The sequence below is a fragment of the Melanotaenia boesemani genome, chromosome 6 (assembly GCF_017639745.1).
Source record: "Melanotaenia boesemani isolate fMelBoe1 chromosome 6, fMelBoe1.pri, whole genome shotgun sequence".
NCBI lineage: Eukaryota > Metazoa > Chordata > Actinopteri > Atheriniformes > Melanotaeniidae > Melanotaenia > Melanotaenia boesemani.
Genome location: NC_055687.1, coordinates 37,535,923 through 37,557,691, shown reverse-complemented (window position 1 = coordinate 37,557,691; position 21,769 = coordinate 37,535,923). Strand labels below are relative to the sequence as shown.

General features: G+C 43.7%; 1 protein-coding gene across 3 annotated transcripts in view; it reads right to left on the bottom strand.

Moving 5' to 3' along the window:
• The window catches only part of cdk14 (cyclin-dependent kinase 14), a 224,722-nt gene that overhangs the window by 56,539 nt on the left and 146,414 nt on the right, over positions 1 to 21,769 (bottom strand). For all 3 annotated transcript variants that reach the window (XM_041988484.1, XM_041988486.1, XM_041988485.1), the window contains 2 exons: positions 10,294 to 10,357; positions 6,602 to 6,650 (listed from right to left, as the gene is read on the bottom strand). In XM_041988484.1, the coding sequence (XP_041844418.1) occupies positions 6,602 to 6,650; positions 10,294 to 10,357 (113 nt within the window). The remainder of the gene's footprint in view (positions 1 to 6,601; positions 6,651 to 10,293; positions 10,358 to 21,769) is intronic.

The following is a 21,769-nucleotide window of genomic DNA, read 5'->3' as shown; positions in this document are numbered from 1 at the left end:
TCAGAATCCCAACATGTTCCAGACCTCCAACTAGCTGATCTTCCCTTTCCTGTCTCGCTGGTTTCAGTCAGCCCAAAAGAACGAAGAGAGAGGATGAGATAGAGGGAGGTGCTAATCTGTGATCTTTGTGCATCTCAGGCAATACATTACTAGTATGATATACTGTATATCTAATTATTTATTGCCATTATTATTATTCCTATGACAACTAAGCTTATAATTTTATTTTGGTTAAGGCTATTAAAATTACTTATTAATATTACTGTTACCATTCTTATTTTTATTTTGTCTGCATTTCATTTTGATGTATTTACATCTGAAGTAGAATAAAAACTCATCACTCTGTCTTATTTGTATGATTTTTTTTGTAATATCTTGCTTGTCTCTTTACAGTTTTTCTTTTTTCTCACTTTTTTGTACAATCTGTTTGCATGAGTTAAAAAAAAGATAAGCAGTTTGAGACTCAGCCCCAGATAGCAAAAAATGTTTGGCCCAAATGTGGCCCTGACGTACAGCTGCCAAAACTCAGTCACATGGCCACCACATGTGGCCCATAAGGGAAATTTTCGTAAGGCAGGTTTCTTGTATTACGACCACTTCTGGCCCACAAAAAATAGCTGCAATCCATGTCCAGGCCAAAAACTGCTATCCAGATCACATGTGGTCCATACAACAGTTGCCAGTGCTGTAACTGAGTCATAAGTAGCCCAGATTCAGCCTGAACATGTCTGCTATGTGGGTCGTTAGTAGATGTAGATGGATGTTTGCAAATCATGAATTTGACTGACTGGATGTAGACAAACACACCTGATTTCTGTTTCTGTTCTCTATTATTAATAAAATAAAATGAAAATATGAAATCAAACAAGCTAAAATGTAGTTTGAAGTAAAACTATAAAACTGTGAATGTAATGTCTCGGCAGGCACAGGTAGATGCATATCAGAGTGAAATCACCTGGATATATGCAGGTTAACCTTTCACACTTGTTGATGTGCATGTAGGTGTGCATTCCTTTCTGCTAGCCCTGCCAACTAGACCGAGTGATTGTGAGAACATCTGCTTTAAGATCGATAGCATCTCTGTGGCTATCAGACAGATCCAGGTGATGACACATTCACAGCACAGTGAAGCATTCCTCCTTCACCAGAGCATGCAGGGAGCCTTTCCACGGATGTCCATCACAACTACAGCAAAGACCTCCAACACCTGAGAAGGAGGAGGACACCTGCCTCAATTGTCCCCTCAGGGGCTCAGACCTCTGATTTGCACAAAGAAGAAAGCAGGAAGTGGTTCAGAACAGTTTGTTTTTGTCTCTAGTGTGAGTAAGGAGGGTGTTGCATGAAGGCAACTAGAAACAAGCCCTGACATGCAACTGTTACGGTAGTAAAACTGATGTTTGTTGATAGTCACACTGTGGAAGCCACAGACTGGAGGGAAGAGAAGATGTAAGATTGCACTTTAAGATCACATCTTCTATGACCAGTCTGGTCATTTACTGACTGCTGTATCAGTACAGACAATGCATGTTTACCATTACTTTACCGATGTAACAATGTAATATAGGAATATGGAGGATTCACGAACCAGTCACAGCACCATGTGTGTGAAAGGTAAAAATAAGAACAATGATAAAGAACATACTGAACAAACGCTCTACAACAGACCTGGTTTAAAGAAGTTTCTACACGAGTCACATGACCAAAATCCACAAAAAGACTTGATGGATTATGGACAGACGGACGGACGGACGGACGGATGGACGGACGGTGGATGGATGGATGGAAGGAAGGACGGTGGATGGAGAGATGGATGGATGGATGGATGGATGGATGGACGGACGGAGGAATGGACGGTGGATGGATGGATGGATGGACGGACAGATGGACGGACGGTGGATGGATGGACGGACAGACGGACAGACGGATGGACGGAAGGACGGACGTATGGTGGATGGATGGATGGATGGACGGATGGATGGATGGATAGATGGACGGATGGTGGATGGATGGATGGATGGATGGATGGACGGACGGACGGATGGACGGTGGATTTATGGATGGATGGATGGATGGACGAATGGACGGACGGATGGACGGATGGTGGATGGATGGACGGACAGACGGATGGACGGACGGACGGACGGTGAATGGACAGACGGTGGATGGATGGATGGATGGATGGAAGGACGGATGGTGGATGGATAGATGGATGGATGGATGGATGGATGGATGGACGGACAGACGGACAGTGGATGGATGGACAGACGGTTGGATTGGATTGGACGGACGGACGGTGGATGGACAGACGGTGGATGGATGGATGGAAGGACGGATGGTGGACGGATAGATGGATGGATGGATGGATGGATGGACGGACGGACGGTGGATGGATGGATGGACGGACAGACGGACAGTGGATGGATGGACAGACGGTTGGATTGGATTGGACGGACGGACGGTGGATGGACAGACGGTGGATGGATGGATGGACGGACAGACAGACGGATGAATGGAATTCTTGCTGATGTATGTTACTGGGTATGACGGGATGAGTGTGGTGGTGGCGGGGATGTTGGGAGGTGTGTTGGTGTGTTGGGGGAGACTGAAGCGGGACCATGTTTATCCATATCTGCACACTGGATTGGATGAACATGGCGGTAAAATGATTGGTGGGCTATTACTGAGCTGAGGAAGGAACGGATTATTTCTCCTGAAATCACATTTCTGTGTTAAACAGTAATTATGTTCTGAAGCAAAGAAAAACCATGACTGGAACTTCATTTGATCAACACAAAGATGAAAATGATCAGAGCCGTGCTTTGTGTTTACAGATGGATGTTTTTTTAAGAGTGTGAGGACAAATAAGGTAAGGTAAGGTAAAGTGGGACGGCTGGAAGAAGGGAACACAGAGAGAGAAAGAGGAGGAGATCCAGCTGTCAGGGCCAAGACAAACTGACTGTATACATGTTCATATCAAATTCATCGCTCCTGGCCTCCGATGAAAGGCTGCAGACAGGAAGTGATAGTCGTTAACATTCCACTCCTCTTTCTTCTTATTTTTATTTCCTCCTGCGCTGGACGGCGGCTGGGAGGAGGTTCAGGCTGCTTCTCATTTCTCCCCAAATCTTCTCAGTAGATCTAAGATTCGGGTGGTGGTGGTTGTGGTCACAGTTTTGCCTCCATGTGAGCAGATTTTATGAAATGGTAGGTTGTGAAAGGGGCTGGTAGACTCGAACTGGACCTTCGGTGAGATTCTGTTCAGCGTGTGTGAGAGCAACAACAGAACTTCTTGATTTGATGGAGGATCTGTGGAGTCCAGAATCAGCAGCTCTTTTCTACACAACAGTTCTTTTGAAAGTACAGCAAGACTTTATTGCTTCTTGCAAACAGATGTGCACATAAAGGATGGGTCTGCATGTTGAACACCTGAAATCTCATCCCAGTTCTTACTGGTTTTCCTAGTTTAGAGCCCAGTTTAATAACGCTGAAACCAAAGTAAACTTTTATCTATTAGTATCTAATATTTTTGAGACTTGCTCGTCTTTATTGTTCTGAATAGTTTTAATAGTCTTGTTTCTTGCTCTGTGAAACACTGGTTGATCTTTCAGGCTTGTAAAGTCTTGTGTAAATAAAGTTAATTTAAGTTTTATATTTCTATTGATTATAAATCTGTTTCCTGAATTAATGACACACAGATGTGTTTGTTCAATAGACCGTTATATGTGTGGGATGAGGGTGGTGGGTGAAACTCTGTTAGCCTTAGAAGATAGACAGTAGATCCAAGAAGCTGCACTGGTGTTGTCTGGTGTGGACTAGTATTATCTGGTGTGGACTGGTGTTGTCTGGTGTGGACTGGTGTTGTCTGGTGTGGACTAGTGTTGTCTGGTGTGGACTAGTGTTATCTGGTGTGGACTGGTGTTGTCTGGTGTGGACTGGTGTTGTCTGGTGTGGACTAGTGTTGTCTGGTGTGGACTGGTGTTATCTGGTGTGGACTAGTGTTATCTGGTGTGGACTGGTGTTGTCTGGTGTGGACTAGTGTTATCTGGTGTGGACTAGTGTTATCTGGTGTGGACTAGTGTTGTCTGGTGTGGACTAGTGTTGTCTGGTGTGGACTAGTGTTATCTGATGTGGACTCGTGTTGTCTGGTGTGGACTAGTGTTATCTGGTGTGGACTAGTGTTGTCTGGTGTGGACTAGTGTTATCTGATGTGGACTGGTGTTATCTGGTGTGGACTAGTGTTGTCTGGTGTGGACTAGTGTTGTCTGGTGTGGACTAGTGTTATCTGATGTGGACTGGTGTTATCTGGTGTGGACTAGTGTTGTCTGGTGTGGACTAGTGTTATCTGATGTGGACTGGTGTTATCTGGTGTGGACTAGTGTTGTCTGATGTGGTGTGGACTAGTGTTGTCTGGTGTGGACTAGTGTTGTCTGGTGTGGACTAGTGTTGTCTGGTGTGGACTGGTGTTATCTGGTGTGGACTAGTGTTGTCTGGTGTGAACTAGTGTTGTCTGGTGTGGACTAGTGTTGTCTGGTGTTGACTGGTGTTATCTGGTGTGGACTAGTGTTGTCTGGTGTGAACTAGTGTTGTCTGGTGTGGACTAGTGTTGTCTGGTGTGGACTGGTGTTGTCTGGTGTGGACTGGTGTTGTCTGGTGTGGACTCGTGTTGTCTGGTGTGGACTAGTGTTGTCTGGTGTGGACTAGTGTTGTCTGGTGTGGACTAGTGTTGTCTGGTGTTGACTGGTGTTATCTGATGTGGACTAGTGTTGTCTGGTGTGAACTAGTGTTGTCTGGTGTGGACTAGTGTTGTCTGGTGTGGACTGGTGTTGTCTGGTGTGGACTCGTGTTGTCTGGTGTGGACTAGTGTTGTCTGGTGTGGACTAGTGTTATCTGGTGTGGACTAGTGTTGTCTGGTGTGGACTGGTGTTGTCTGGTGTGGACTCGTGTTGTCTGGTGTGGACTCGTGTTGTCTGGTGTGGACTAGTGTTGTCTGGTGTGGACTAGTGTTATCTGGTGTGGACTAGTGTTGTCTGGTGTGGACTAGTGTTATCTGGTGTGGACTGGTGTTATCTGGTGTGGACTAGTGTTATCTGGTGTGGACTAGTGTTGTCTGGTGTGGACTAGTGTTGTCTGGTGTGGACTGGTGTTATCTGGTGTGGACTAGTGTTATCTGGTGTGGACTAGTGTTGTCTGGTGTGGACTAGTGTTGTCTGGTGTGGACTAGTGTTATCTGGTGTGGACTGGTGTTATCTGGTGTGGACTAGTGTTTTCTGGTGTGGACTAGTGTTATCTGGTGTGGACTAGTGTTATCTGGTGTGGACTAGTGTTATCTGGTGTGGACTAGTGTTATCTGGTGTGGACTAGTGTTATCTGGTGTGGTAAGATAATCAAAGCAATGATTTAAAAATAAGTTTTGTTTTTGACGGCTCCATGAATCCCTGGACTTCACACACTGAATCTAACTAAAGTCATCAATGATCCTTATGGTTATTGCAATTTGTAATATCTTTTGATCAGACACCAGACTAATAGAGATGGGATTTATGGCTCTTTGAAGGGAGCCGGATCTTGAGGAGCCGTTCCTTTCAAAGAGCCATTCAAAAGACTGGCTCATTCTCACAATATCTTACAAAATTTCACAATATATAAGAATGACAAACAATCAAAATATGTACCTATATAAAATCTACTATACAAGATTAAATAATTATAGGAAAAATATAGATAAAAAAAGGATAAACCTGAGCAGTCTGCAAATCCTAGTAAATGTTTTGGACAGAACTCACAGTATTTGTTTCCAAACAATACTCTCTGTCCATCGATGCTTCACATGAAGCGTGTTGGGCATCAGACCTCTATGATGTCACAAATATTATTTATTTTATTTTAATTTTACTCAAGCTACTTCTTATTTACTTATTTATTCATTTATTTATTCATTCAGTTATTTTTAGCTGGGGGGGGGGGGGGGGGTGGTTGGGCTTGGCGTGTGTGTGTATGTATACGTGTGTGCGTGTGACTGTGTGAAAGATTTCATTGAGTGTTTTTATTCTTATGTTTTTAATCATATAAAGAACTTTGTGTTGCTGATGGCATGAAAAGCGCTTTATAAATAAAGTTTGATTTGATTTGATTTGATGAAGGCAGTGTCAGAAATTTGTATATAAAAAGAATGGCTCACAAATGAACGGCTCACAGCTGTGAATCGGTTCCCATCGTTCATTTTAAAGAGTCGTTCAAAAGAATCGATTCGTTCATGAACGTCACATCTCTACAGACTAACTCCTGTCTTAACTTGACTTGATTGGACAGCTGCTGTTTTTTAAAGTCACTGGTCTGCTGCTGCTTTAACATCCTCAGAGGAGGACAGACACACTCCCCTCTGCCCTGGGCGGTCTCCCCTGCAGATGTCTACCGGAAGGCAGATGTCTCAGAGCAGCCCGGGCTGTAAACAGGGATGACGAGGCGGGAAGCTGGCATGCTACGCTACTGCTAGCTGACCATTGGTAGAGAATGAATGAAAACAGTGGCATCGGCTACAACATGAAATCACACTGCTCTCTCTGTCTCACACAGAGAACTTTGATATGAACGGTTCACTTACTTGTTCCAGGCTTGTCTGAGCTTCTTGGCGCTGTAGACTGTAAAGCGGTCTGTAAGGAGAAGAGAAGACAAAAGGAATTAGACGACTGATTTCCAGCCTGCCGTCCAGGAGCCAGCACATGTCCAGCACATGTCCTGTACTACTACAGAAACTTCCAGCACCATGCAGACTTTCTGGCTCAGATTTAGGCTTTCACCATCTTTGTTGCTTCAGTTTTCATGTTGCTGAATCTTGTCGAATCTTTCAAAATTCCTTGACTATAAGTGTGAGCTGTGTCACAGAATCTCTGTTTTTATCGTCCTTATCATCATTCTGGTATCATAACATCAGCAAAAAGAAAAGTCATGACATATGCTGTTTCTCAGAGTTCCAGACTCTTCTCCTGTGAAGCCATGCTGCTGTGATGGATGCAGGATGTGGTTCAGCATCGTCTTGCTGAAATCTGCAAGGTCTTCCCTGAAAGAGACGTTGTCTGGATGGGAGCAGATGTTGCTCTAAAACCTCCATGTACTTTTCAGCATTGATGGAGCTTCACAGATGTGGAAGCTGCCCACGCCATAGGCACTAATGCAGCCCCATCCCATCAGAGATGCAGCTTTCCACCTGTCCACTGATAACAAGCTGGATGCTCCCTCTCCTCTTTAGTCTGCAGGACACGCTGTCCATGCTTCCACAAACTAGTTCACATCTTCATCCAGGTTTCCACTTTGCCTCAGACCATTTTAAATGAGCTTTGGTCCAGAGAAGATGGAAGAAGCTGGTTCTGGATCCTGTTCACATCTGGTTTCTTCTCTGCATGATGGAGCTTTAACCTGCATTTGTGGATTTCAGGGTGAACTGTGCTCACAGACAGTGGTTTCTGGAAGTCTTCCTGAGTCCATGCAGTGGTTTCCAGTAGAGAATCATGTCTGCTTTTAATTGAGAAGATCACCAGCATCCAGCCTTGTGCAAAGCACACAGAGATTCCTTCTGATTCTCTGAATCTTCCGATGATGTTCTACACAGTAGATGGTGGATCTTCAAAGTCTGAAATAGTTTTAGATCCAGTTTGTCTCATTTTGGTGAAGCTGAAAGTCCATCTTTCCATGTGAGAGACTCTGCCTCTCTGAAATGCTCCTTTTATACCCAGTCATGTTACTGACCTCCTGACAGGTAACCTGATTAGTTGTCCAATGCTCTTTTGTACTTTTGTACTGCTTTGTACCAGGTACTTTTCCAGCCTTTTGTTGCTGCTGTTCCAACTTTTTCCATCAGATTCACTATCAGCTCATATTTTCCATCACATGGTGAAACGTCTCAGTTTCATCATCTGAGAAGTTGGTGATGTTCTACTGGGAATAAAATCTGGTTGATGAATCACAACAGAGACATGATTTAATGCAACGTTATCTTTATTTTATTACTCTGTGATGATTCTCAGTCAGAATTTATATTTGGACTGTTTGGTGTAATTAAAGCTGAAACCATCCAGTAAAGGTTTAGCCATAAAAGCTTTAGTGGACCTCAGTCAGCATTGAATACTTTTAGAAATGATCTCTTTAAAATTCAGAATATGGACCAGATTTTCTGTGTGTGGCTTGTTTCTCTCTGGTCTGTTTCAATCAGACTGCAGGAAGTTTTTAATCATGTCACTACGTGTTCAGGTTATCAGCTGATTATTCTGAACTTTACCCAAACAAGAAAGCACAAGTTTGCTGAGGTAAAAGTAGTAACTGGATTGTTTATCTATAGTTTCTGCAAGCATTCGTACAATAATGTGTGCAGAGTTTCAGAACTTTTCACACGGCTGAGATCTTCCTCCAAGTCTGGCTCTGTGTGTCATTCAGCCAAACTGAGGAGTGGCAAATATCAGCTCAGATATTCTGCTTTCAGGCCAGAACACAAGAAATTCTCATATTTTTGAAGGGGGTTTGGTGAGGCAGCCTCCTCATATTTCCATGGTTCAGTCTGTTGCAGTCAGAGGCTCGGCCCGTTCTCTTAACCTCGGCCAAAAGCTGCCATATGTGCACACAGTCGGGTCGAGCTGCCAGCTGACCGGCTCCCACACAGAGTCAGTCCACCAGGCCTCCCACACTGCTCCCCTAATCCTGCTGACCCACTTCAGAGGCTCCCTGAGCATCAGGCTGGAGGCTGCCAGAGAGCCCAGGAGCAGACGAGGGGGCCGTATTCAACTCTACATGAAATAGAAATGTCTTCCTCACTGGTTGTCTGATGACGTAGAAGCTGGGTTCTTCCTGCATGTTTTCACGTCTGTCTGCCTCAGCTTTCACTTACAGATAGTTTTCTCATGCAGACGTCTGTGGAGCTGAGGGAGAGCAGCAGCAAGAAATAACAGGGAGTGAAGAGGTATCTCTGGAACTCTTCTGAACCACAAAAATGTGAAGAAAATCAGTGGCGCCTCCAATCTGAGGTCAAACCTCAGCGTCACGTCTCGTACAGGAAGCGAAGGGAGGCTAGAAGAGAAAAATGAACCCGATCCGACTGAGTGTCCTTTTTCCAGCCCTGCAGACAAGCAGCTCAGTGATGCTGGAAAAGTCTCCTGATCCAACACTGCCACCTGCTGCTGACTTCAGTCTGGCAGGGATCAGGATTATTAGAAGATTTCCTTCGCTGTGCCAGAAGACTCTGGATCTGCTGTGGTGGGAATTAAACTTTGAGCCCAGTGAGAAATACTGATCATAAGCAACGTTTGACATTTTTGTGTCTGATTATAAATTGTCAACACTGCTCTAAAAATACTGCTCACGTTTATGAAAAGTTGCCTGCTGTCTCTTGGTAAAAGCTCATCTGGATCTCTCATATTAATGGATAAAAAACTATACAACCTTTTTGACTGGAGCAAACGGTTGTGTACGTGTGTTCGCCTTGCCCACACTTCGCAGCCAAAGGTTCAGAGAGAAAATTAAAAATGAGCAAATAGGAGAAAAACACCTCTCTGGCTCATGTTTATGTTGTTGGTAGGCTCTTCCATCAATAATCATCTGCCAGATTTACAGACCCTTGGTGGATTTCTATGCACCAACAGGTTTATGGAGCAGATTTCCTTCTGAAAGTTCTGCAGACGTCTCCTGAGCCGACGCAAAGCTTGGTTCATGTGCGTCTGCTAACACAGCTGCTGTCTGAGAGGCTGAGCAGGAGCCAGCCGTCGCCATGGCCACAGGATGTGAGCTGACATCAGTATGGGTGACCATGACAGTGACATAATTGGCCACAGGAGATGGAAGGGCTGGCCAGACCACCACCCCCGCCCCCGCCCCACCACCTCCATCCTCTGTCCCCTCTCCTCTTCCCTACATCAGCTGACACTAATCTGCACTCCCTCTCTTCATGTTCCCTCTAAAAAGCCTTAATGAGCTCCCCGAGGGCAGAGCTGCCACCTCCACCCCACCCCCAGCTCCTGCTGCTGCTTTCATGGACCACAGTCTGCTATTGGTGGCTTTGTTATAAAGTCATGTGATGATGAGTCCTGCAGGTCGCAGCAGATCTCATGTTTCTCCCCACAAACACCGGCATGTTGCAGAGAAGCTGCATCACATCATTCTGTTGCGATGCTGCAGAAAGCCTGTGCAGGTGGTAAAACACGGCATGTCATGCAGGCCTAACGTCAGAGTTTAACATCTGCTGCTCTCATGATGTCATCCAGTTTATTTAGAGTTAATAAAAGTTAGCTAATGAGGGTTAACTGACTTTACCTGGTTTAAAGTGAGGCAAAGAGTTAACACCTGGCCACGTGTCCTCGGACGGAGTTCCAAGGACCTAAACAAAGATGAGAAGAGGAAAAAATGAGCAAGCTACGAAAAAACTGGATTATTCATGGAAAATAGAAATTAAAAATGCATGAGCTTTTCAGACCTGCAGCACATTTTATTTCTGTTTGATTTTAACCCCTCATAAAAAACAATAAACATAAAAATCATTGAAACTTTTTTAAACAGATAAATAAATAATTTTTTCTGTTTCCATTTAATTTATTTCATTCTTTTCAGTTTGTTTTAATTCTTCTGTGTTTAATGTACTTTTTAATGTTTCTTAAACACATGGCTGTAATGTTTTTAAGGTTTTTTGTAAAGCACGTTAAGTTGTCTTATACAAATAAACCTGCCCTGTCTCTTTAATTAGTAAGTGATGATATTAAAGTACACTCTTAGAAATAAGGGTTCCAAAAGGGTTCTCCGTAAAGAGCAGAGGTTCTGCCCAGAACCATTTGTGTCTAAAAAATCCTTTTTCATTCAAAGGTTCTAAGGGTTCTTTGTAAGAATTAGGGTTCCTACAGGAACCCCTTTAATGCAGAGAACCCTTTTTTGGGAGAAAAGGTTCTTCAAGGCCTGTTGAAAGTATAGGTGTTAGGAGATCATCACCCTCAAATATTTATGTTTTAAAAAGTATTTTTAATGCTCTCATCACTTCATTTTACTGATTCTAAAAAAATTCACGTCTTGTCATTGACTAGTTAAATGTATTCCATTTAGAAAAACAGTGACTGGCTTTTTAACCCTGATCTCCATGATAGACAACTGTGCTGACCAGTCACGTGGAGAGTTAGACCATGAGGCACCATTACCAGTGCCAATCAGTAGCCACGGTGTAGATGACAAAGGATGCACGATGAAGCTCACTCAGGAGGACAGAATTTTAGGTGTTTGCTTCTGCCAGTTAGCCTGTAATTTAGCTGCACTAAAATTAATTAGCATTTATGTTTTATACAAAAAAGTGTCTCATTACTAAAACAAATAAGTTGTTTCTAATATTTTCTACATCGTGCAGCGTAATAATAATGATTAGTTAAAAAAACTGAACATGTTATTTTTCTGTCAGAGGGGGCGGGGCTACTTTCAAAACTCAACATATCTGGACCACAAAGGCTCATGGGAAATGCAGATTCAGCTGAAATTGAACCTTTTTCGATTTCTGTGCTATAAATTTGAGTTGAGTGCTTTAATTCTGGTGTTATGTTAACAATTACACAATGTTATAAAGTTCTGCCCTGTTTGAATTTTAAAGTTGGTACCATGAGTGAAACAGACAGTACAGGAAAACAGGCCACCACCAACCGCAGCCTAAACATATTGCATCATGGGTAAAAAGGAGATGGTTACTGATATTACATAACTGATTGTTACCTTTTCTTTTTTTCAGTTCTGCTGTTAGTAATTCTGGATTCACAATCTGTCGCAAACTCTCTTCGAGAGGCCTGGATGAAATCCTTGGGATACAAAAGGGCTCCAGCTATAACCCCCAGTAAGGGTTATTGGTGGAACCACCACATGATTGCAGGGTCCAGTGTAGAACCTGCCATAGGGGGTTCTGGGTAGAACCTTCTACTTATGGTTCTGAATCAATGTGATGGCAGCCGCCGAGGATGAAGTTACACCAGACAGAGATGACCCGCCCACCAGCAGAGAGCTGGAATGATTAATATCATCCCAGCGCTCTGCTCCAAAGTAACAACAATCAGAATAATGATGCGTTTTATCTGTGGGCATCTTTCACAACACTGACGTACCTTTACAAGTACAAGGAATTAAAGAAGCAGTTAAAAATGTGTTTGGTGAAAAGACAAAAAAACTTTAGCTTAAAAAAAGATGCCGTTACACGGCACAGGTCAGTATAAAGAGAAGGAGTTTCTACAGGAAAAGAGTCAGACTGGAAGAGGAGCTCTACACTGGAAGGCAACTGGATCTATAAAAGCACTTTTAAAAGCAGGAAACTTGTTGATTCAGAAACACACAAAGGAACACACACATGACGTTTGTAAAACATTCAGAGAAATAAAAACATAAAACAAGCTCAACTGTTGCACATCTGGAAAGGCTAAAGAATAAAAGTTTTTAAAAATGTCCAGGTCAGGAGCAGCCCTGATGTGAGGGGGGAGGTCGTCGAGAGCTGAGACAGCAACCGACCTGGGGATCAGCCCGGGCCGGTTGTTCCAACGTAATACGATCGGATTTTGGTTATCAGCATTGATCAAATCTTGAAAATGCGGGGCCGATTGTTCATAAAAGTTATGAACAGAATCAGTGACAAAGGGCAGCCTTGGAGGAGTCCAACCCGCACTGGAAACGACTCTGATTTACTGCCCGCGATGCGGACCAAGCTCTGACACCGGTCGTACAGGGACCGGACAGCTCGTACAAGCGGGTCCTGCACTCCATGCTCCCATGTACTCACCTGGTCCAAGTTAAAGGCTAATAAACAAGATGAACAGAACCTCTGAGCAAAATTTGCTTCATTTGAATTAGGTGTGTTAAATCAGGAAAACAACCATAACCTGCAGGGAAGTGGCCCTGCAGGCAGCCTGCAGCCCTGCAGAACTGCATGTGAAACGGCTTTGCACACACGTGGTGAGTTTCTGAGTTTCTCGCATGAAGCAATCCGTTGCTCACGCATGTGGATTTCTTTTTGCAGAGGGTTGATGAATTCATGCGTGATGGTAGTTTAACTTGCACAGGAGTATATTTATTTTGCTCTCCAGGCAGTAGTAAAGACACTACGATCAGGATGATGTGCTCACATTTATGTGTGCCTGTTAAAAAAACGTGCAAACAAATTTCAGACCAGCTGGACTGGTTTAGGCTGGTTCATGCCTTTATAAAGAGAGTTGCAATAGTCTAAGCCAGAAAAGATAAAAACATGCATGACCCTCTTTAAATCACTATCAGAAAGAAATGGCTTGATCTTGGCGAGAGATCTAAAAGGCTATTTTTTAAAAAAAAAGAAAAGGCTTAACTTGAGAGTCAAAATTTAAATAACTGTGAAAAACTGTCTGTCGTTCAAATACTGAGAAATAAAGCTGGGATCAGTAAAGAGGTAATCAGTAATCAGGGAAAGCAAGGAGCAGCACAGGCTCTGAACCCCACATGAACATCTGGGCAGATGGACCTGAGAGCTGGAAAGAAGAGGATCTGAGAGGAGAGAGCTGCAGTAACCATGGTTACACGGCTGTACCGTTGGGTATAAAATGGGTGAAGATGGTTACGTGATAACAGTCAGACTTTTAGCCTGAGGGGACAACAATAAAGGTATCAGTGATTAGTGAGAAATCGGGACATTTTGAACTTTTGAACGCTGAGTTTGAAAGTTTTAAACAAACCACATGCTCATGCATAGAAGTGAATTTGAAGGACAAACCAGAGCAGCAAATAGTCTGGGTCGCTGATATCTTGAGACTGGACGCCCCCATCCTGGGTCTTGTCCACATGAACCATCCAGACCACCTTCCCAACCTCATTTCCTCACTAAACCTTTCATTAAATATGGAAACTCATGGTGTTGTGGCGCACTCTTAGTTAATAAAGTTTATCATAATAAAACTTGGAGAAGCAGACATGATCCAGCACAGAAAAGCAGCATAATAGTCTCCAGATTTCCCCACCTGTTTCTAATCTTAAGCATAAAAGACTCAATTTTATAAAACACTAAATCTAAGTTAAATCTGTGTGTGAGCTGCAGCTGATCTAGATGTTGGTCAAATCTGATGTAATAACAAACAACCACCACCAGGGGGCGATGTCACCACACAAACCTCAGATGGCTCCTCATAGCCTGAACTTAGAGAAGAAAAGCTCCAATGTGACCATTTTTACTTGTTTTTACACAACACACATAATCAGAGAGAATATCATTTAGTTTTTATGAAGAAAACATAAAGCCAACATCATCAAAGGATGTGACTACACCTAGGGTTGTTCTGAGCCAAGTTATATAACCTCTGTCAGAGTTTGGCTGGGAGAAAGTCATCGTTTCACCTCGGATAAACCTGAAGTTGTTGCAGTCCACATTGGTGAGTTTCTACTAACATAACCTGGAACAGACCTGATCCAGAAGATCCAGACAGGATCTTACAGGATGTTAATGAGCATCTACCACACATCGCAGGATACTGTGCAACATCTGTGCAATCACGATGAAAATTCTGTAGGACAAACAAGGAACTGCAGAACAAGTTCACATCTTTAGGGGAAACCTGATTATTGCCGATCAGTGCACACAGATGCAGACAACAAGTGTCCAACATCATCTCTGTCATCTGATCTCCTGTTTGCGGTACGAAGATGTAGAACTTAAATGCTGGCAGGTGTCTGCAGGTAACTTCCAGGACTGGAGATACGTGGGAAAAAACATGGCCTCGGTGGAATAAGCATCTGGGTGACTAACTTCTGATGACGGATCCAAAGTTCAGAATTCCCAGTTAACAGTAAATGCAGCTTCAGCTCAGCTGAGGGGAAAAGACCTGACGGAACGAGATGAAAATTCTTCATTCTGAGGGAATCATGGATGTTTTAAGGTTCAAACATCACAGAAGTGTAGGGGAAAAAATGTGGACATGAAACCTCGGACTATGCTCTGACACATAAATTGTAGTCTAATTATTTGTATTATAATTAGACTACAATTTATGTGTCAGACCTCTAAAATTCCCATAACCACGTTTTCCCATTGTTGTATACAGTTTTCTTTTCTTTTCTTTTATGTGTACAATACACTCAGAAGCTAAAGCTTATCCCAGTATAAACCAGTCTGTAGCAGCTTTTAATCCCAGTATAAACCAGTCTGTAGCAGCTTTTAATCCCAGTATAAAACCAGTCTGTAGCAGCTTTTAATCCCAGTATAAACCAGTGTGTAGCAGCTTTTAATCCCAGTATAAACCAGTGTGTAGCAGCTTTTAAGCCCAGTATAAACCAGTGTGTAGCAGCTTTTTAATCCCAGTATAAACCAGTCTGTAGCAGCTTTTAAGCCCAGTATAAACCAGTGTGTAGCAGCTTTTAATCCCAGTATAAACCAGTGTGTAGCAGCTTTTAATCCCAGTATAAACCAGTCTGTAGCAGCTTTTAATCCCAGTATAAACCAGTGTGTAGCAGCTTTTAATCCCAGTATAAACCAGTGTGTAGCAGCTTTTAAGCCAGTATAAACCAGTCTGTAGCAGCTTTTAATCCCAGTATAAACCAGTCTGTAGCAGCTTTTAATCCCAGTATAAACCAGTCTGTAGCAGCTTTTAATCCCAGTATAAACCAGTGTGTAGCCACAGCTGCCCTGGGGCAAGCTGACGGAGACGTGGCTGCCAGTCTGCGCCTACGGCCTCTCCGACCATCACCCACCATTCATCCACACATTCATACACCAGCGATGCCAACACTGGAGGCAAGGAGGGTTAAGTGTCTTGCCCAAGGACACAACGACAGATGACTGCGGGAGTGGGAATCGAACCGCCGACCTTCCGATCATTGGACGACCTGCTCTACCGCCTGAGCCACTGCCGCCCCTTTTAATCCCAGTATAAACCAGTCTGTAACAGCTTTTTGTAACAGACCTCTGATCTGCAGGACCAAACCCACCACCAGAACCAGGTTTGGACTGAGGAGGCTTCCTCGGCCTTACAGGACTGCTGTGAGCACACAGACTGGGGAGGGTTCAAAGAGGACGCTGATCTGGAGGAAATCACGCCGTCTGTGCTGTCCTATGTTCACTTCTGACAGTCATGGTTTTCCCCACTCAGAAGCGTGGGTGGACAGCACAGTTCGGTCCCTGCTAAAATCCCAAGATTCAGCCTGCAGAGCAGAAGACAAACTGGCTTAGAGCAGGTCCCGCAAAGACCTGAAAAGGGCCTCCAGCTGGCAGGACTCAGGTACAAGCAGCACAATGAGGAGCATGTCAATGACAACACGTAACATGTGGAAAGGCAGCAAGACCATCACAGAGTCCGAGCCCAGAGACCAGCAGGTCAGTACGACCCCACTCTGTCTGACACCTGGAGCAGCTTCTTCCAGGCTTCGACACTCCAATAAGCAGAAGTTCTGTTCACCCTCCACAGCCACAGGCAGACTCAGCCTCTTACCCTGAAGCTGCACCAAGTCACCTCCACCCTGAGGAGGGTCCACATCAGCAAGGCTGCAGGTCCAGATCAGGTGTCAGGTCAGACACTAAGTTCGTGTGCAGACCAGCTGGCAGAAGTTTTTCTGGACATCTTCAACCTGTCCCCGCAGCTTTCCACAGTTCCTGTCTGCCATCATGAAGTGTTTCCAGCAGATCCTCCTAAAGCACATCAAGAATACCATCCCTGCCGACCTGGACAGCCTGCAGTCAGCCTACAGGGGGAACCGTTCTACGGAGGATGCTGTCTCCATAGCTCTTTACACGGCCTTGACTTGCCTGCAGCATCCCAATACCTGTGTTAGGAAGCTGTTTGTGGACTTCAGCTCAGCCTTTAACACCGTTCTTCTGGACCTGCTGGCCCTGAAGCTCCACAACCTGGTCTGCCAGCATCACTCTGCACCTGGATCAGGGACTTCTTTACCAGCAGGCCCAGGTGGTGAGGATAGGGAGGTCAGCATCTTCACCACTGATCCTCAACACTGGAAAGCAGCAGGATTGTGTGCTCGACCCGCCCTCTTCACACAGGGCCACCATTTGCCAGATCTGGACTCCATCTACACCACCCGAGTCCAGAAGAGGGCCAGACGCATTGCAGCCGACCCCATCCACCCGGGCAACACCCTGTTAGTACCCCACGAAACCGCTGTAGTACATACTACAAGGCTGTGGGGGGGCACTATGATAATTAAAGTGTAACGCTCCAAAGCAAGAACAAGAGGTAGCACATGCACAAATAAAGACTCACTGCGTGTTGCAGTAAGTTCACACTGGAAGAAAAGAAGAGAAGATGGTTGAGGATTCAGTGCGAGGTTTGGACTGATGAAGTCAAGCTTCTTCGACTAACGCTGGACTACAAAGCAAAAAAATTGAGGAAGGTGTGGACTGGGATTCTGCGCATGTTCGTCACATTGACGTCAGATCTTCCAGTTGTGCGGCTACACTGTCCTGATGGAACACAGATGGTAGAAGTTTCAAACCAATCCACCTTGGTACCCGGTTTCAGACACGGTCAGTTTCATGGAGGCTAATCCCTGGTTTCGTGGGGCTGAAAGGGTGGATTACTAAAATACTTGTACTGCAATTCGGCGCCGTGGGGACGGCCCCTTAGAGACAGCTTCTTCCCCAGAGCTGTGAAAACAATAACTCCCTGTAGTTCAACACTTACACCCCCCTTAGCACACACACTGAAGATTCACACCTTCTCAGACACACACACACACAGATCTCCATCCTTACGCCAGGATGTGCTTTATCCATCCCGCCGGAAATTCTCTCCAATATAGAGGTGTTCTTATATCTTTCATATCTTTATTTTTACTTTTTTATGTGTGCTTGTTACATTTCTGTTTTCTTATTTATGTACATATAAGCCGAGAGATTTCTCACAATTTTGTTGTCCTTCCGTAATGACAATAAAGATCTTGAATCTTGAAATCAAACGATGGCCACAACTCATCTTCCCTGACAGACCTCAGAATTGACATGGTTTTTCTCAGCTCAAGTAAATAACACTGGAAACCTGAATGAAGGATTGCTGCTTGTTTCCTGCTCTGCACAATCTCCCACTTTTACTCTGTGTGGTAAAAGAAGCAGTGAACTCAGCACACACTCAGTAACTGATATGTGGTAATCCGTCACGGAGGACCTGACTGTATGTTCTGTCACAGAGGAGTTCGAGCGAGGTCACAGGTCATGAGCCTGTGCTCTGCATGCACATTCTGCAGCACAGACACACACAGTCTATAAGCTGTGTTACATACAACCAGACAGACACAAACAGCATGTCTGGCCTTCACTCAGGAAGCCTAATTATATTTCTGCTGCCAGAGAAAGACCAGAACGATTAGAACGAGATTACAGAGATCTGACTTGTCACAGCACTGAAAGCAGCTCACCACTCATCAACGAACGGCATCAGATGAGCCGATTTGTGACAACCAAATCTGGGTTTGCTTGAAGGAGTCGATTTTTACTGTTCCAGGTCACACTTTAAACACAATGTTAACCTCACAGCATCTTTTTGTTTTACCCTGACCTGTCCAGCATCATGACAGCAGGATGATGGTCTGGCTGCCGTGTTGTGCTGAACTAATTTATTCTGCCAAGAGGAGCCTTTTAGATATGAAGCCCCTTCAATCTTAATGTTATTCTTTTTTGTTATTTTAAGATATGTTTTGTTTATAAGTGCTGGACCAGACGCGAGACACAGAAGAAAAAAAGTGGACAAACAGGAAGAGAAAGATAGAAAAAGGGAGAACAAACGAGAAGGTAGAAAATAAACCACAACTGCAGTCAAAGCTAAACAGAGAAACTAAACAGCAGGAAACATCCTGAAGGCTTCTAGAGACCAGCAGACCATCTACAGAGGAGAAGAAGACCTGTAGAAATCATGAACAGCAGCCAACACCCCAGCAGCTAGGATGTGTGTGTGTGTGTGTGTGTGCGCGTGTGTGCAGGTGTGTGTACTAAACATTGGGGGTGAGTTGTGATCATGCAAATGCAACCGAGGCAGACCGAGAAGGTCCCAAGCCCTGGGCAACCAGGAGCCACCACAGAGACCAGAACCGAGACAGAAGGAGGCAGAGGAAGGCCGCAGCCAGAGCCCCCCGCCCACCAGGAAACACGGGCCCCAAGGGACCCAGACCAGCAGTCCACCAGCCCGACCCGACACTGGCAGGGCCAGCCCAAACAGCTGCCCACTGCTGGTAGAACCGGTGCCAGTGTCCCCAGCCAGGAACCCATCCATCCCTCTAAAATTCACACCCATGACCCAGCTCAACCCCCCCTTCCAATTAATAACAACAATAATAATAATAATAATAATAATAATAATATTCTTGATATCGTTATAATTAACATACTCACACATAACTGAAGATAACACCAAAATACATTAATAACAAAAAATTAGTGCTGGGCAACGATTAAAAATTTTAATCGTGATTAATCGCATGACATGCTGCGATTAATCACGATTAATCGCATTGTTACGCGCAAAATGTCTCTTTCCTGTAAAAAAAGGCCTACCGCTATAAAAAGAAAATGCAGTAAGTTTTGGTTTACAAACATGACATCAGGGGTCTCCAACCTGCAACTCTGGAGCTGCAAGTGTCTCTCTGGACCTTCCACTATGCCTCTAAATACGTGGCTAAAATATTTTTTTTAAATCTATCTTTCTTGTCATTAGGTTGGAAACCATGGACTTTTTTTTCCTTTCTTTTACATCATTTTCCACAAATATCTACATTCCTTAGCAGAAAGTCTGTCTATCCTCTTTTTTTTTATAAAGGTTTTATGTTTTTCTTTATTTCAAAACCTTAAAAATGGAAATAAAAATGCGGTTCTTCAAAAGTAACAAACATCCGTGTGGTATCCACAGAAAGTCCAGAATCTCAGCTACCAGCTCAGTAAAACCATTTCTATCACCAACAAACACAGTTAAGACAACAAATTATTTAAAGAGCAGCTACACAAAATCCGAAAAATATGTAAACACAAAAGATGTCTCCCTGTGTCCACCCCACGGCATGAACACGAACAAACGGCTCCTCTACTGAAAGTTCACATCTCACAGATTCCACAGCTGGAAGTTTCATCTCGATATGACCAAGATTCACCGAACCAGAGGCAGAAGAAGACCCGAGTTATGCTGCACGTTTGTAAAAGTTAGAAAGCATGTCTTACCTTTGCTGTCTTGCATAAATTAAAACCACACTTATTAAAAAAAATAATGAAAAAGTTTCCCGTCAAAAAGTTACGATGTTCTGTCCATCTGCATGTATTTTGACAAAGAGAAACGTCGGTTCTTTTTTTCTTCTTCCTGTTCCAGACAGAAAACATCTCTTTATTTTAATAAACCCGCTCTCTCCCGATCACGTCAGACACACCGCTGCAGCAGGGATATGGCTGGCCAGACTTGCCACAATTACACCACTAATCTGTCACGTTTCACCCAAAGAACGGCGAAAAAAAACGTCATTTTGTCAGTAAACACAGCGTTTTTTTCGCCGTAATAAAAAGCTGCGTCGTTAAATAGGTCTGGCCTGCCATAAAAGCCAGCGGCCAGCAAAAAAAAAAAAAAAAAAAAAAGAAAAAACAACGGTGCGATTAAAAAAATTAACAGCGTTAATTAAGCGTTGCGTTAATTAAGCGTTACGTTAATTAAGCGTTGCGTTAATTAAGCGTTGCATTAATTAAGCGTTGCGTTAATTAAGCGTTGCGTTAACGCGCGATTAACGCTTTAACGTGCCCAGCACTACAAAAAATAAATAAATAAACAGTGAACACCAAGTAAAGATAATTTCTTTATACTTTTTTTTAAAAAACTGGTTTATATTTGGACGTTCCCTGAGCATCCCCTCCAACCTGTTCCACATTTTAAAGTACCTGAAGTGTTCTCAAATTACATTTACCCCTGAAGTTTGAAGCCCCTTCCCTTCCAGTGAATCATTTTTGAGTGTTTTCTGGTAGGAGATTGTTTTGTTGCTTTAAACAGGATTTGTGCTGTCTGAAATTCCACAGTATCTCTGAATTTTATGAATCTTGATTGTAAGAATAACAAGTTTATACAATCTCTATATCCTGCCATGTAAAAGGATAAAGGAATAATGTAAAGGAATAGTGGATGTATTGTACTTATGTAGTTATTGCCCCATGAGTCAAATTAGGTGGCTCTAACAGCCAATCAGGTTCTACACAATGACTCATTAATTTGACTCAGGTGTGTTGGTGCAGGGATACATGGAAAACCTGCTGGATTGCGGCCCTCGTAGGACCGAATTGAGTAGCCCTGATATATAGAGTTCCCCAAGGCTCCATGTGTTGTTCAGTACCATCATGTAGAGCTCCCCAAAGCACAATGTTGCCCCCCCCCCCTATTATCAATAGTAATAAAATAGTCATTTTTGATCAGAATTATGCTGACGACATTCAGCTCTATATTACTGCTTCATTCTGGTCCCAGACAAAGCTTGAATATGTTCATTCATTTATTCATTCATTTTCTATATCACTTAGTCCAATTCAAGGTCGTGGGGAGGCTGGAGCCTATCCCAGCATTTAGCAGGCGCGAGGCAGGGTACATTCTAGACAGGTCGCCAGTCCATCTCAGGCTTCAGTTCAGGTCTCGGTCAAATCAATACTTGGATGTTGTAGAATTTTCTTCAGCCATCTAAAGGTAACTAAAATGATTATGTTTACAACCAAAGCTTCAGTTAGCAATATTATAACCAACGGATCAAATCCGGAAATCTGGTGCATTTTTGGACTCTGAGCTAAATTTTAGCGTCCGTATTGAAG